We start from the raw sequence: 17,694 nt of genomic DNA on the forward strand, positions 1-17,694 counted from the left end.
CTGACTGTAATTGTACATTTGTGCTCAGCTGCCTATAATTACATGCTATCTGGTCTCGAAGATGATGATGTGAAAATTGACATTCATACCATCTGCCCTTCTAACTATGGTCAGACATAAACAGGGGCTGAAATCAGCTATTACTTCTGTATTAACTTCAGCTCTGCCTCAGGATGTATTTACTCATAAACTGAATGACCTTTCTGTTAGATTGCAGTTTGTCACAAGATATTATGGCAGCTATATTTATTTTAATTTCTGTGTTATACATGGACTGATTGTGCAGAAGAGGAAATTCCAACTGTTTGCTGTGAGAGGACTCTCTGAACACTAGTTTTCATCCAGAATGTAAGCCCAAAGCATAGACAAAATCAAAATCAATCCCACTCAATGGGAAATGGAGGAAAATAGCAAACATACTGTGCAGTTTTGGGAATGGAGAAATACAAGATATGACTATTCATATATGGGAGAGTGTGAATGAATCATATTTACATATTTAAAATATATTGCGCGTAGGCAATTATATGATGTATACTCAAAATTCACCTGACCTGAGACTTTCAGTACTGCAGTTTTAGACTTGCACTTTTACCAAATTTAGAAGGCATAGTAAATCTCAGTCACTGTGGTTTGTGTAAAATATTTGCCCTACAGTTACAAGACAGAACATGTGGCTTTTAAAATGACAGACTGTGTATAATCACTCATGTTTTATCTGTTTTAATTTGGAGTAAACAATACTTAACAATTTGATTCCTTATGCCTACATTAACTAGATATAGAGAAAGGTATAGAATATTTCTGGCATTTTTTCACAACTCCATACACCGTACAAGAGGATAACATAAAGTGAAGCTTGCTGGCTTACAGAACAATGAATACAGCATCTACTGGTGCCTGCTTTGTGCCTGTGGGTCATAGATAACTCAAGAATAGTGTGATGTTCTAAACCAGAATTAATAAATATTTAAATTTTCACAGCAGGAATGGGTCTCCCAGAGGGAGATTTTTTAATACATAGGCAAAGAATTTATAAACATAAGTATCACAATCCAGTTAAAAACATACTAACCAGAAAGTCATTAATTTGTTTTAAGTACAAAAGCTTATCATTAGCTCTGGGCATCTTGACATATATAATATAGCAATACATAATTTATAACCTACCAGCACAGCACATGATAAAACTGATGTCACTTCTCAGAGAGTTATTTAAATATCCACTAAATATTTAACACCTACATGTTAAACCCATCTTACCTAAATCTTGAGCTGCTCCATAACTAACAGATACTCTCTGTAGTTTTTACAACACTGTGTAGGGGACTAGTTGATCGCACTTTTGAAAAACAGATGACTTATTCATATGTACTTACTTTTTTATTTGCTATGCATTTTGGGGGGACATTTTTCAGTATATTTGTGTAAGTGTAGCACTGCAAACTGTATCACAACCAGGCAAGAAAATTTCTGGTTTGGAGGAAAGTAATTTGTGTTGCATAGCATGAATAAAGTATTATTTTGTTTCTACTTTGACCAATGAGAGTATCAACTTTGCAAACTACTGAAGAAAATCAAAGTTATCTAACAGGAAATTGACAAATTGATTTAAATAATCATTGGAACCATTGAAGAGTAATAGAATAAGCACATTCTTTATCTTCACGTAGAAACATACAACAGCAGTACTGCTTAATGTTATGGATTGACACTGTCAATTATTTCCCGTGTTCCCCTGTGCAGAGAATTTATCAGCCACCTCCGGCTCTACAGAGCCTTTTACGGTGGCCTGGCTGATCAGCTGTGCGGCAATGAGTTGGCAGCTGCTGATGGACTCCCGTGTTGGAATGGAGAAGATGTTGTAAGAAGGTACCTTTCTGACTCGCTATTGTCTTTTGTTTTCTGTGTTTCTCTAAAAGTAGCTTCCAATTCTAGTCAAGTACATTGTTTCCCTAGGTATGTGTCAAGGTTAGTTCGAAAAACAAATCAGCATGGGATTCCTTCTCTCAGGCTTGACCTGTGAACAGTGAAAAATATCTCCCTGCATCTCTGTTTTGAGAAGAAAAAAAAAAATCTACTGTTCTTCGTTTCATTCAGACATTTTTATTTCAAATTTATGGCACCTAAACATATACTGAAGAAGCTGGATTGGCATTTACAAAATACAGTTGGAGAAAAAGAATATGGGTTTTTGTTTGAGCTTGATAGTTATAAAATGCTCCTTTTTATACAGATTGTGTGATAACAGACTAAGCCATTTGCTTAAAACTTCCTCTGGCTCTGAAGAATGAGGTGATCTCTTAATATGTATGGTTTCTCAGGAGAGAGTTAGAAGTTAAAACACGAAGATAAAACATTTTAAAGGTGAAACACATACACTGTTTTATGTATGCAGTGGCTTGGGAGACATCATTCAGCAGCAATGGCAAATAAGAGATAATAATAAACTGCTATGCTTCTGGATGTATATCTCTGGAATCAATATATTTCACAGCTTACAAAACAGTAGCATTTGTGGATGTCAGAAGGACTTCCAGAGACCTGATCTCTGTGTTTTTGCTTTACTGCTGTCATCACCAAAACAAGTATTTCTCTGAACTGGAAGTCCTTGTGATGACAGAGACCAAAATATTAAAAGCTTCATAGCAATTTTTTTTTACAAAGGTCGTGCTGTTAGTACAGCATTTATTAGTAGTTAGTATCAAAGGTCATATCAAAGATGGTGGCTAAAGGCTGTCAGGTGAGTTAATAAAGTGGGAGATGGCTGGTACCAAGTAGAAAGAACAGTGAAGCTTGCACCTTTAGGAATCCCTAAAAAAGTGAAGCGGGAGCTGTAATTTATTGATTAACAATACCTAAGGAAACCTAATGGACACCCTTTCAGCAAACAACTACAGGCTTACTTTTGTTTATCTTCTTGCATAGTCCAGTGCTCTGACAGCACAAAGTCCCAGTGAGTGCTTGACTCCCTTGATAGTCTCATTGGGAACATTTGTTCTAAGGTTTCAACAATCTTCTCAAAATGCCTTGTTCCTTCTTTAGATATCTATCGTTGAGATTTAATCTCAACTTCACCTCTGGCTTTTGTTTTGCTGCCTTTCCCCAAATCTGTTATACTATTCCTAACAAATGTTTCAGTAACAATTTGAAGTAAGCATCTTGTAATTACAGATTACCTAAGAATAGGGTTCTTGTATCATTACTTTTGGCTGCTTATAATCTTACTATTAATATATCTTTTCAAACCTATATTATTGTGTTATACAACACTATAATATTTTAGTCATTACTATATTATATTATTGTACTATTACTATGTTTCTACTGAACAAGTTTATTTTTACTGAGGTCGTCATACAGAAATGAAACGTTCTACTAAATTCTAGACCGTAGTGTTTTTAAAAGTAATTTAATTTGACAAAAGATATTTAATGAGTGCAATTTATTTATTTGTGGATAAACCTAAAGATATAATTGGTGACAAAAGCACTGTATCTTAAAAGTAAGACCACTTTGGTATCAGTTTAACTTAAAAATTCCCTTATTAAAATATTTTGGTTTCACATGTGTATTAATATATATATGTATGCATATTTTTGGTCAGTAAATTTTAGTGTTAACTTCCTGAAATAGCTGACATGCAGATAATATTTAGAAGTACAGGGTGCTGATTAAAACCAAAAGAGCAGGATACTCTGAGTTGCTTTAGGTTACCAACTGGAGCTGAGACCTGCAGATTAGTTCCTAGATCTCAATGCATCTGCTTGTACACTAAATATATGATGGTACATCTTCTCCTGCTTCAGTAATTATATGAAGGTGCTCACATCTGCCCTCTTGCTGCCTTTCATTTTTCCTTGTTACTCGGTCAAAATGTTCTTTGTTCAATTTTATTTGTTTATATTTGCTCTTTTGTAACTGAAGGTGTGGGGGAAATCTTCCCTGCACTTTGAGATTAGGGTGGTTTTTTTTGCTGCTGCTGCTGCTGTTGTGATTATTAGCGTTCATTATTATTAACTTATTATCATCATCATCATTATTATCATTATTATTATTGAACCAGGGAAAATGGGCAGTCTTGTCTTTTTGTGCTTAGGCACATCTGTGTGCCTATTATGAATGTAAGGCACATGTGACATGAGCATGTTGGAGAGGAGCACAGACACTGGGTGTGCATGCATGCAGTGCCTGGAGATTTCTGTTGGTTATGGAAGGTCAAACTCAGCCTCAGAAACACATTCATAAATAAAATCTACAAAATCAGAAACAAGGAGGTTGTGTTTGAGCAAGAAAAGGTCCTGATCTGCCCCCCAGGTTGTGCTGGGAAATGACATTTGAAATGGATGAATGAATGAATCAGTTAGTGATCTAACGGGAGATGATTAGCATTGGAAGTGATTGTGTTTTAGGATTTGTGGAGGGAAATGAAGATGTCAGAATTTGGGAACGTGGACTGGAGGCAGTGCGCCTCACCACTGTGCAGGCAAACCAGATTAGAAGGGACTAGTAGCATGCAAAAACCAGGGCAAGGAATTCAAAATGATCTTGATGAAACTCATCCAGACCCCAATTTTAGCATTTTCAGGAAAAATGCAGCATACGCTTTGAGGATTCCCAGAAGTATTATGAGATCAGTCAAGAACATAGAAAACTCGGTTTACAAAAAAAGGAGACAAAGAATTAGATTTGTTTAACCTGGAAAAGAAAAACTGTTAGGAGAAAATGCAAAGTGCAAACAGGCTGTTGTTAGGGATAAGAAAAGTATCTGTTATCTTGTTATCTACTTCCATAATGGCTAAGACACATAGTAAATATTTAAAATATGTTCTGATTAAATATTTGGGAGAATTTTCTAGTGACAAGAACAATAAGGGACAAAAATAGGTAGCTTTGGGGTCCAGCATCTGCCTGAAGGAGGATGTTTAGGAACAGGCAAGGCACTGAGAAATGATTCAGCAAAAGCTGATTTTTGCTTAGAGATACGGAGATAAATTGAATAACCTCTTAAAATTTTCTTCAGCACTCTGATTCAGGATCTAGGATTATCTCAGTCCTATGTTGCTCATCTTCTGGTGTCATGATGCCAGGATACTGTGACTTTTTAGACGCCATAATGACATGAGCAGGCATCATTGCTTTTCTCCATAAATACTGAAGAACACCTGAACCTGTACACTCACTCTCTTACTCTTTTTTTCTTCATTCCCCCCACAACTAGTGTAAGAATAAATAAATATATTGGTGAATTCATCTATGCAGTGTTCCTGGCACAGATGGGGAAAAGTCTGTATTGTTCAAATTAATTAAAGATAAATAGTTTTTACCTGTTTTGGGATTCTTCACCATTTCTGTTGCCTTTGCTTTCTATTTAAAAATCATGTGCCATAGCTGGTGATGACTGCAATTTTGGGCCTGACATGGGAAAGCAATGTCATAAGCTACATAATGATGGTGTGAGTGTATCAGGACCTGAAGAGATTGCCAAGACTGTTCGCTGCATCTGTGTTTCAAGCTGCAAGTAGCAATAAGTCCTGGAGACAGAAGATAGATATGTTTTTAAAAAAAACCTTTGCAGTTCTTCTTTATCCTTTTCTGTGCATTTTTCTAAAGGCAGTAGTTCAAGGTTTTAACAGTTATAATATCATATCTCAGATAAATCTTATAACCTTTGCCATCTCTGATACCATCTAAGAGATTATGAAGCCTGGATCGAAAGGTCAGAAAAAGGAAAAGAGGGTATTATTGAAATGAAAGCTTACCTAACAGTTTACATTTCATTTGCTTCAGCCGTTTCCTTTTTGGTTTAAGCCTTCCCCCCCAAACTGTAATAATAGTAATGTCATGGCAATATGGTTCTTGATTCTGAAACTGGAAGTTCTTCTGAATCCAGTCTGTCACACAGCGCAAGCTCATGCTTTTATTGAAAGCTGAGACCAGAACCTCCAAACTCCTATATTCATGTCACAGAAGTTTGGTAGTGGGCAGGACTTACAGGAGCAAGGCTACTGTTACAAGGTCCACATCACTGCAGGATGAGGGAGACGATGTCTCAGGAGTCTTCAGCTCTTCCACTGTTTTACTCAATTGTGTGACTACAGTGGTGGGGCATGACATTCAGACTTCAAAGGCATAAGTGAGCGCCACAATGAAGTACCTGGAATTCAATGTTATGGGATTCATTAGGTTCAAAGGAAAAAGAGGAATTGCAATTAACAAGCTATGTACTACCAAAGCATGCAAGAATTGCATGAATCAGTTCAGAATTTTAGTGGCATCTTGGCATTAAAGCTAAAATAATGGGAGTTGTGCAAATAGACTGAGATTGTTCTCATTCATGAACATAAAGTGGTTTAACTGACATTTATAGAGTCTCAGTAGTCCAGTGTGCCTGGCTAGAATGTGAAGAGAGATGGATTAAAAATCCACAGAGGAGAGCAGAGTATGTACTGTACATCTTAAGACCCGTGATTCCACTGAAATAAAAATAGGTGTGACAGAAGAAAATGTAAAATTATGTGTGTTGGAGGATTCAAGATTAATGGAGATTATTAAAAACAGCTAATCAAGTCTGGAAGGAAGAGTTTCATACGTAACACATAGCTAAAGTATCCAAATTAAGAGGCATTAAACAGCATGATTGATTTTAATTGCTGAGCAAGTTGTGTGTTGTTAGAAAGTGATTATAATAAGCATCTATCATCAAGTAAATGCTTAGCTTTAGCACAGCTCTTAGGCTGGGGAAAGGAATTATCTCCTTTGATTCTTAAATATTCTGAAACAAGAGTACAATCCCAAATCTGTTCTTAGCCAACAAAAGAAGATAAACGGTGATTTAAGGAGTTCTAATGAATTCCTTTTCGTTTCCATCTATTTGGGCTAGTCTTCACTTTATAAGGAGGCAGAATGTGAACTGCCATCAAAGCACCACTTGCCACCTATGCAAAGGATTTGCCTGAGCAAATTGAAATGTAGGAACAGCCCATTATGGCTTGTATTGCTTTGCCTAATATGCTATGGACAACAAGGTTCAGCAACAGATGACAGATGGGTAGAGAAAAAAAACAATTGTAAATACATACTTCCTCACAATATGCAAATTTGGGAATGCCTGACCCAGAACTGTGAAGGTTCAGTCTTCTCGGGAACTCATACCTTAACACAGATAGCCTTCCACAGCAAGTTCACTAGAAGTTTTCAAATACCAAAACACTAAGTCACCTTAAGAGGTAGGTGGTGGACAAAGATATTTGTAGGCTGAATGTTTTGTAAAGAAAATGAAGATTAAATAAATCATTGAGTAGAAATGCCTGAAATCTGAAGTATTTTTGTTTTGAGTTGCTGCTGCCCCTTTAGGGATGCTTGGAAGTGAAGTCACCAGCATACGGCATATGGGCTGTAATGGAGAAACGGGTCATCTGGCCTATAAGAACATGGGTCTCCAAAGATCCTCCCTGAATTCAGGAGGATTTTTTCATTACAATTTATACATTTTCGTTTGGAAAATTGCTGACATCAGGACATGTTCAAAGACTAATCACCAGCACCATTGATTTTGCCACTGCATGCCCCCAATCACAAATAATTTCTTACTAGTCCTGCTTCACTTGTCAAAGGAATGAGAGGGCCTTATGATATGTTTTTATGTGTTGATGTAGAAGACAAAAGGCATTTCTACTTCTGGCATCAACATGTAATTGAATAATTAAAAATAATTATATTCTTCCACTTACTGGTTTTCTGGAGGTAACTTCTTGTTGTCTTTTTCTCTGAGAAGCCTTAAACATTACTTTTAGGTTAGCTTAATAAATTTAGCAATTGTAGGGGAGAATATAATCTGAACTATTTATTCCAGGAAAAGACAAATATTTGGAGAAAGAGAGATACTGGCTTGGTGATAGATTATGTAAAACCTAGGTAGTTCATATAAAAGCTGAAATTCAGATTGCTGTGTCAGTTGGCTTTAGGACATCCAAGTCTGACATTAGGGGAAAAAATGAAATGTCATATAATCCCTTTGTTTATATTAATTGTGGGGTTTGTTCTCTGTCTTGTCATGAGATATAAAAGTAAAATCATTCTTGCTTTAATAATGGTAATATCTTTTTTCAATGTATGCTCAGATAAATCTCATGACACTTCAGGATGGAATTTATTTAATTAAATAAAAGCAGCAAAATAGTATTGCATTTGATTACCTCAAATGAGGTAATAAATGAGGTAAATAAATGAACTATTATTCCTTTTCTTTGCTTGAGCAAATACATAATTTTCTCTAGTGTTTGTCCTAGAAACATTTGAGTCATTTATCATGCACAGCAGGGGTTATAATAGAAGGGTTCTTTTTATTAAATCGGTAGTAATTCACAAAATGTATTGATTTTTAAATTGAAAAACATTATTAGAACCATGTTAAATAATTGTATTAAAAAAGAGCATTTATAAAGTCACAGAAGAATGTTGAAAGATAGGCATGAGAAAGAACATGACCAAAGATATTCTAAGAGTTTAAATTATGGCATCATTGTATCTTCATTTTGGAATGTGCTTTTCTTTCATTGTACACAGCCATATAAAAATAGACTTACCTCAGAATTTCGTATTAGTGATCTGATAACTCTTAGAGTTTTTCCTAGGGAATTCAGGACTACTTTACATAGTTTATAACATGAAACAGGAGGCAAAAAATTAAAATAAATCTATAATTCCCTTTCTGTGTATTAAGGTTTCATATTAATACCAAGGAAAACTCATGCAAGAGGCTTTGCTGAATAGTTAAAAAATATGACTAATACGAAATAAGTAACTATGAATCATAGTGGATTATACTGGACAGAAGATTTGTGTATACGTGCCTCATTGAAGTTCTTATAAAAGAAATATGATCTAACTGAATTCACCTTTGATATACAAGATATCTTTCAACTAATAAGTTTAGTGATATTTCACAGTGTGTCCCCTTTCATACAGTGTTGTTCTGAAACATTTTGTATTTCTAAAACCAAATTATTTATCACCTCTATCCAGGGCAATTTAATACAGAAGCTCTCAGTAAATAATTTAAACAATATTTTGGGTTGTGCAATATCTTCTGTGGGGTCCTATTTCACTGTAACGTTCACAGCAGTCCTCTGTAAACACTGCAGGCTAACCAGCCCAGACAGGGAACTTCTGGTCAGCACTACAGCATTTACCGATGACCCTTTCAGCCTTCCTATTGCTCTGTTGCATCTGCTGAAGAATTTTCTCTTGACAGCTATAGGTCAGATTTTCATTGAGCATCCTGCACTGACTGTGAAAATACACTACAGAAACTTAGACTATGCTGGGAGGTTTTTGGTTTTACATTTTCACAGCTGACTTCAATACTCAAGCTGGGTGATTTTAGAGATCTGGAAATTGGTTGAATAAACCAAACCTGAGCTACTTTAATTCGGAAAGAATTTGAATTATTAAAGTGTAGTATCCCACAAAGAAATTTAATGATGTTTTGCTAGCCCACTAATACATTTGCATCTTTAATATGTCCCAAGTGATGTATTGAGTTTAGCCATGTAGGCAAGCACATGTCTGCTATGAGTGCTTCAGTGACAACTGTCTCTGGGAAAAGTCTGAAGTAAGAGGTAATGAAAAGGCAACATGAACATACATATGTATGCCATGCTGCAGTCTTAGTAAATGAACCAGTCAAGCACTTGTGTGAATAGTCATGTCCAAATCGGAAAGATTTTCATGTCTATGTAATGCCTAAAATTTCATATGAGAAGTTATCACGAAGAACTGATCAAAGCAGTAGAAATAAGTTGTTACAGTCATACAACAAGAAACTGCAGATTCCCTAATACATACTTGATGTCTATGAGGCAGAGAAAGAAAATCTGAAGCATAAAACACAGTCCAAACTCACAAATAACTGTTTTTTTCTTCCACAATAAAAGAGAGCTCTCTGCTGCTTCTGATAGGCAGGAATACCAGCAAGGAATTATTATGTGTATTTGAGAAAATGCCATCCCTACGGTTGGAGAGATTGCACTATCGCATACTGCTGTGTCTGAAGATGTAGCTTCTCCTAAGGAGTGTGAGGAACACTTTATGTCTTATGTTAATAAGAGCTAGCCATGTTAAAACTTGTGATATTCTTCATCTCTTCTACTCCAGTTTGTGAAGAAATGCACATCTGCATGGGCCTCTTGGCTTGTTTTTCAGTAGAGATAAATGGATCCTTGTTGGATGCAATTCATTTGGTGTTCACGTAGTTGGATAGAACTTCTTAGAAGGACTTGTTTCTCCTCCTTGGCTGTAAAGGCCATCAGTCTAAAGGTAGGGGTAGGATTTCTGTCATCTAAGTTTAGTATATTTAGAAACTCTAACTAATACAAAGTATCTATGCTAGGATTAAAAACCAAAATACCCAGAACACTAAGTGTTAAACCTGGAAGATTGATCCAGACCATTACACCTAAGTCTTTGAGATACTTCACCAGAAAGCAAGGTGTGCATGTTGATCCATATATTGAAAGTAATGTCATATAGCAGTGTAGAAGAATGGCTGCAGAAGCATGGCCTTAGAATCTCTGAAGATCTGCACAATCCAGGCCTGGTATTAGAATAGGCCTGTAATCAGAATTGTACTGAAGTTGCTGTGCTGAAGTTAACAAGAAAGGTAGCCTTGAGCTATTCTTGAATCCTGAGACCAAGTAATTATGCTGTGCCAACAGGCCGTGGCTGTAACAAGCTACAGCTGCCGGGAAAGCAGGTGCAGGGCCAAGAGAGATAGGGAGCAGTATGGGAATATAGGGAGTAACAAACTACAAGGCTGAAGCATAGCAACACAATTAGCTACATGGATAGAATGCTTATTTTAGTCATGATAATTAGGGGTGTGAGAACCGCGCGTGTTTAGAGACTAATAACCAATTATATTTCTGCTTTACGAATATGCATGTGTATCGGTTCTATATAAGTAGTGTTAGAAACTAATAAAGTTGAGCAAGATGCATAACTCATATTGAGCATCTTCTTGACTCTGGCGAACCCTACTTCCAACATAGCAGTGTTGATCAATTTTTGCTAGTGCTGATCTTTTGGTCAAAGTGATATTTGAAGGTAACTGGGTTAAGCAGCATGAAGGTTTGTGCAGGACCAAGCATGACTCTGGCTCTTTCTTGGTACCTTTGGTCAAAGATGGAGCATATTCTTCAATAAGATATACAACTTTCTGTTTTGCCTTGTTTCTTGAAGTTGTTTTATTTTAAAGGTTAGACAAAATTGGGAATGGATTTAGAGAGAGTTAGGTGTTTCTTTATGGAAAGAATATGAAATTTTCCTTTCTTTTTCCCCTCTGCTTCCTAAGCCAATTTTCACTGTAGGAGAAGCTATGGCATCTAGAACTCTAGGTTTTATGTCTCTCGTTTTCATAAAATGCTGTAAAAACTGTTATGTTCATGTCCTTTTTCCAAATATGATGACAATATTTCAGAGAAGCTTATGTTCCTGTACACTGTGTATTATGTTCCTACTAATCCTTCTTTTAATATGTCTCACTTTCATATCCTGATGTCTTTAAAACCTCTGAATCACACGTAAGTACAACTATGTAACAGAGGAAGTAATAAATCTATCCTATATTACAGTCTAATAAAACTGCATTTTTTGATTGTTTAATGAAGTACTTCTGGAATCTACAAAGACAGCATGGCAGATTATTACCTTTAGTTCAAACATCAAGGCAACATGTTCTGTTCTACTTAGGGAGGAAAAATATAGTATTCATGCCTCCTGAAGTCCTTGTAGAGAAGCTATTTAAAATAAATAGAAACTAATTAAGAAATCCTAACAAACAGCATTTTTTACAAAAGGATGTTTCATTTTCCATCAAAAAGTGTTAAACATGGTCTGTTAACATGCTGCAGTACTGAAAGGTAGAAGAGCAGTACTGAATGGTACAGGGTTCTAGGCAGCAGCTAATGGAAAGAGACTGCATAAACAATTATAGTTCTTTTTTGAGCAAAAGCCTCTTGTATTTGCAGATTATCACTATATTTTCTATAATTCCTTGAACAGGAATCCCAAGGTAAGGGCAACTGACTCTTGACTGCATACATTTCTAGCAGAGGGAAGATTTGACTATGATCCAAACCAATGAAAGCTTGTTTGGGAACACTGCCCTTCAGCCTTTTGACAGCACAGACTATTCACAGAGATCTTGGCAGTAATAATTTAATTTTAAATCCATATTTTTATATCTAGAGAATTAGTTTTTCAAAGGAGAATTTTTTACCAACCAGTTCAAGATCTGATAGCTAGACTCTGCCATCTCTTCTGTATGTTGACTTGCTTAGTAAAAACAAAAAAAAAAAAAAAAAAGTAAAAAAGTGGGGTCAAACATTCAGAAGTTTTTTATTTATTTAGACACCTTTGAAAGATTTAAAATGAAAAATAATTCAGCTCATGGTTCAGTCAGTACAGTTGATTCTTTTGGATTTATAGGATGATAATGCCATATTTGAGTCTACAAGGAAGACTTCATTTTGGGAGTGAGGTTCAGCTGACTAGCTATGCAGAACTTAGGGATCCAACCTGGAGTACTTGTGTCTGTATTGTCAATGGGGAGAGACACGTCCTACTTAGTGCTCGTGGACTGGCTGTTTCTAACCACTCTAATGACTTGGAGTGAGCAGCTCAGAGGAGCTGCGTAGCTTAGATGATCTCAGTCTTGCCCTCAAGGACATGTAAGCCTGATGGAAAAAGGTTTGCACTGTAAAACAAGTTTTCTGAACATAGCTGAAGCTCATTGAATTGCTTTTCACTGCTTCCTTCTTTCAGATTCCTCTAGGCTTTGAACTCCTCTGTAGAGAGGGCTTACGTGGCAGATGCTTCAACACTGCTATTGGAACAGTTCACAGCGATAGATACAGCACATATGATGAGTCAAACAGATGCTCATGACAAGAAAAACTCTTGTCTCAGCTGCGTACACAAATTGTAGTGGAATACATGAAGAGAAGCCATATGTAAAAAGATCCTACAGTTGTTCAGATGAGCAGTTTTCTCTAATACTTCTATCACCTCCAGAAAGATTTAAGCTATGTGGGATCTGCATTGCCTTTTTTTTTCCCCTCCCATAAACATGACGTAGAACTTGACTAGATAAGATTATAATTTTGTAGAAAGAGAACAGATTCTTTCTCTAGGGACAGAACAACTCATGTCCTAGGAAATCTCATCTCCTGATAAATAGGCAGTGTAATAAGTTCATTTTTCTCATTTATACACGTGTGTAAAATAATTCTGAGCTTATGTGTTTAAATTTGTGTGCACCTGGGAGTAATGCTGCTTCACCTTCACCTGTCTGCCTGCAATGAAGAGGTACAGATATGTAGTGTAGTAATATTTTTTTTTTCCTGTCAGTTAGGTGTTGAACACAATTAAATTCACTCCATTGGGAGGAGCTTTTTGGGAGATGTGAAGCTAGGTGAATTCCCTAACTATTAATTTGGGGGAGGTAAATGTGGAGAATAAATGAAATTCATCAACTGGAATCTGCTGAGATGATAGGACAAAAGTAAAGATTTCACTCTGAATTTAGTTTCCATTTGGGAAGCTAAGCCTGAGGACAGACATTGTCAAATGAATAGATGCCAGCTATGGGAAACTATATTAAAAGTCTTGAGATCAACTGGTAGTTGAAGGGAACACTTGGAAAGCAAGCCAGGTTTCCAGTAAGGCTTGATATTTTTATTACCCACATCTGTCTCAAGATATCATTGCTGTTCTATAAAATATGCATTTAGTAACATTAAAATACATTTTGCTTTTACCATAGTATTTGTAGTGAGTTCAAACTAATTATAATACCTTGATAACAACAGAAAATTTTGGACATAGAAAAACTTGCTGCTGCAAAATTTTGTTTCCAAACAGACAAAAAAAAATAAATCAGCACCACTGTAATCAAAATTAAACTAATCCATGATGGATCCACATTAAAAGGTGTTATGTTATGGCATGTTAACACTAGCAACCCTGAGGCATGTTTATTCATCACAAAAAAAGGCGGGGACACACCCCAGGACAATAATCTGTTCTTCTTTGACAATGGTTTTCTGTTCAAATGAGACCACTTTCCTGGAACATTTGCAGATCTAACTCCAAAAAATACTTCCAGCACATAAACTTGAAAAAGTGAGTAGGCAATAGTCCTTCCCAGTTACCAACAATAAATGATGTCTGGCCAGCAGACTAAAAAAGGAAGGTACTTACATCATTAAATCACAGAATCTCTGTCCCAGGATATTGTGGAAGTCCACAGTGTATCTGCATTCAAAGAATGGCTAAACAGATTCATGGAATAATTAATCAAGGGCTCTTGATGAAGTTACAATATAATACTGCTTTCTATATATTGCCAGAAACTGGGACTGTACCCAAGGGAAGGGGAGAAAGAGTAGCAGTGATGTTTATTCCAAGTCCCTGCTGGCTAACCCTAGAAAGTGGTTACCTGGAGAGTGGAACTTTTGAGTGGAGACATTTCTCTATTTGAACTTCTTCTCTATGGTACTATATTGGGTATTCCTGAACCATTTCCTTCTTACAAAAAGAGAAAAGGTATTGTTGGGCACTCAAGTGAATATAAAACAGCTGTAATTAACAGTTGCTCACACTGGTGCATTCACTATAAGGTGTATGTACCGTGGATCCACAATGTCCTGCTTTGCAGCAGTCCCTCAGAACTAGAAGGAGAGCCAGAAGTTATAGCAGAAATGTTTTGAAGTTTTATGGGCTTTGCCACTGTGACAAAAAGATAGAAACTTTTTGTGCTTTAATTTCATACAGTATTAAGAGCTCAAACTTATATATTATTTCCTGTTATTTCTCTGGAGGAAAGTACCAGTGTGATTTTTTTCTTTCGCTCCCTCTAATCTGTCATACTTCACTCATTTTTCATAATTTTTTACTTTACCTTGTATTTGCACACCTTTCTCATCCAGTATTTTTCACATCTTTTCCCTATTTATTTCCATATTCATGTCTCTACTTTGTCTTCCACTTCAAGCCTGTCTTCTTTGCACTCAATTTCTTTACTTTCACTTCATTGGAGTCACATTAATCATAGTACAACAATGACAAAGTAGACATTGTCATTTTATTATTCCTGGGTTTTTTTCTTTTGATAGCCACAGAGTAACTTCAGAAAACCAATTGAGTCTGCTTACAAGTATTTGGGGGGGAGTCCTTGTTCTCAGGAATTTTGTCAGCAGAAGACCATTCTGTATTTTAAACAAATCAGAGTTGTAGCGGGTTTTTTTCTCTCTTTGCGTCTTACATTTTCTTACTATTAATTCAAGTGACTGTTAAAATCATTGATTCTTAAAACATTACAGAACTGTAGCCATGATGCATGTAGAGAAACCACTTATCACAAGTCAGCATTAGGTTCAAACCCTTGTAACGGCAACCGTAGTTCAAATTTCATAACCCTATTACGACCAAAAAGAAACAAGCAAAAAAATGGGGTTCTTTGGGAGCTGTATTAATGCTTGTTTGAACTGCATCCAATCTGATTAGGCCATAATCAGTCACCTTTGTTCAAAGTTTCTTTTTTCCCACATGTTCATAGCGTTGCCAGCTGCTACATCAACAGAAGCAAAAACTTTTTTTTTTTTTGGTGGTCCTCCGGAGAGCGCCGTTCTTTCCGTTGCTGCATCCTAGGTTGCCACCCAGTGGAGAAGACTGAAAATGCGCCTTGTCCCAGGCCCAGAAAGAGATGCCGCATGACTCGGTGGCCGGCAGCTCTTTATTCTACAAGGAAATACCTCTGGGTGGTCGTTTGTGAAAACGCTGCTTTCTTTTGTTGTTTTCAGTTGCTTTAACTTAGATTTAAAAGGTGAACTAGCAGTAGCGTGGTATCTTAAAATAAAAGTCTCTGGGGTTTGCCTGTTTTCTCTAGATACTTGCTGGTTTTGACCAGGGTGTTACATGTCATATAACAGCCTGATACAACAATGCAGCTCCATCTATATTAGTGTATAAACTGACTAATATGGTCAGTGGATCAGAGCTGTGATTTGCAACGTCTTGAATTCTACAGAACGATTACATTATTTTCAACTTCTTGGGATATGCTTTTAAAATCTCTTCTAACAAACTTCATTTGGCCTTTTTTTTTTTTTTTTTCACCTTGTGTGTAGAACTTCTATTCATATTCAGGGCTCAGAAACAGAAAAAAAAACCCCTGCGTTAGGAAGGTGTTGCCTAAACTCCCCTCTTACCAAACTCTGATGTAGTTAAACAAGAAAGTTTTGCACATGTTTCGGTTGATGACCCACCCTCTCAGGTCGTTAATGCTCCAGTACCCACCTTGTCAAGTCCTCAAAACTGGTGACTGCAAGGACTTCTCATCAAGGGAGTCAGCCTTGGGAAACAAAGAACAGATGAGGGTAAGAGCACCGGTATGTAAATCATGCAGGAAGAAGTCTCCAGGTGAAAAAGTTCTGGCTGCAAGAGGAGACAAGCCAGTAAGGAGTTGTAATCGCTGATTGCACTAGAAGCGAGAAACTTGTGATCGGTCCTGTGCGTGGATGGAAATGCATGCGCGGTGTGCGGTGTGTGGTGGCCGTGCGGGTGTGCTCGGGGAGGCCCTCAGATCCCCTGGCTGGGTGAGTTTCTGCGACAGCTCTCTGGGATGTTAACAATGTTACTCTTAAACACTGAGGTGGTTTACAAATATGTCGTATTGGCAGGGGCTAAGAGTCCCCCCAGTGGGTCAGAGCCCTGGAGCCGGGGTCCTGGCAATGTGAAGCTGCTAGAATTTGAAACTTTACAAATATTGTTTGCTGGGGTTTGGGTACTGGGAATTTGAAACTTTGTTGGGTGTTGGTTGCCAAATCTTGTGTATTGGTAGTTTGAAGCTTTGCTGGGTTTTGGTGACTGGACTTTGTCTCCGTCGAGTTTTGTGTGCCGGATTTTTCTGTCGGATTTTAAGTATTGGGTATTTGTGGGTTTGAAACTTTGTAACGTGGGAACTGGGCATTCTACTGGGAGTAGGGGTGTCCTTAAGAGCTCTCCTTTGGGCTGTATATTAAGATATTGGAATAAGTTTGGGGGTGACCCCCTCACCTGGAAAAAATAAACTATTGGTAGAATCACTGGTGGCCCTTGTATACCTTAGATGATCAGGATAAATGGGTTTAAAACCAGAAGTATAAATTCTAATACAGTATTACAATTAATGTTGCTTTATGGATGCAAAGGAAAAGGAAGTCTCATGTGTGGATTTGGGTTTTTTGCCTTGAGAAACTATCATGAAACAAGAAAGAAATGCAAGTTGATGATATTTGATTCTAATGCATTGATGATGATGGAGGGATAAAACGAAACCACCTCAGTGTTTTTCTGCTTGTAGTACTAGGAAAAGGTGTTGAAAATGAAGAAGAGGGTGTGCAATTAATGGTTTCAGGACAGTGTTGTTAATAATAGGGTGAGATTTTTGCCTAAGGAAAAGGAATGGTTTGGAGAAACCTCAGGAAGAGAATGAGAGGACTTACGACTTTGTGGGACAGTCTGCTCTAGATAGAAGAAGAAATTTGTGAAAAGCATGTCTGGAATATCAATATCTTAGTTGATAGAAATTGTTTATAAGGTTTATAATAACACAGAGAAATTGGGGGGGACGGACAGGGGTTCAACAACAAC

The 17,694-nt window shown here is 36.9% G+C and overlaps 1 protein-coding gene across 1 annotated transcript in view; it reads left to right on the forward strand.

The window, feature by feature from the left end:
* GPC5 (glypican 5) overlaps positions 1-17,694 on the forward strand; it is a 742,077-nt gene that overhangs the window by 160,958 nt on the left and 563,425 nt on the right. Inside the window, exon 6 of the mRNA XM_055702313.1 lies at positions 1,747-1,872. Coding sequence (XP_055558288.1) covers positions 1,747-1,872 — 126 coding nt within the window. The remainder of the gene's footprint in view (positions 1-1,746; positions 1,873-17,694) is intronic.

The sequence above is a fragment of the Falco cherrug genome, chromosome 2, assembly GCF_023634085.1.
Source record: "Falco cherrug isolate bFalChe1 chromosome 2, bFalChe1.pri, whole genome shotgun sequence".
Taxonomy (NCBI): domain Eukaryota; kingdom Metazoa; phylum Chordata; class Aves; order Falconiformes; family Falconidae; genus Falco; species Falco cherrug.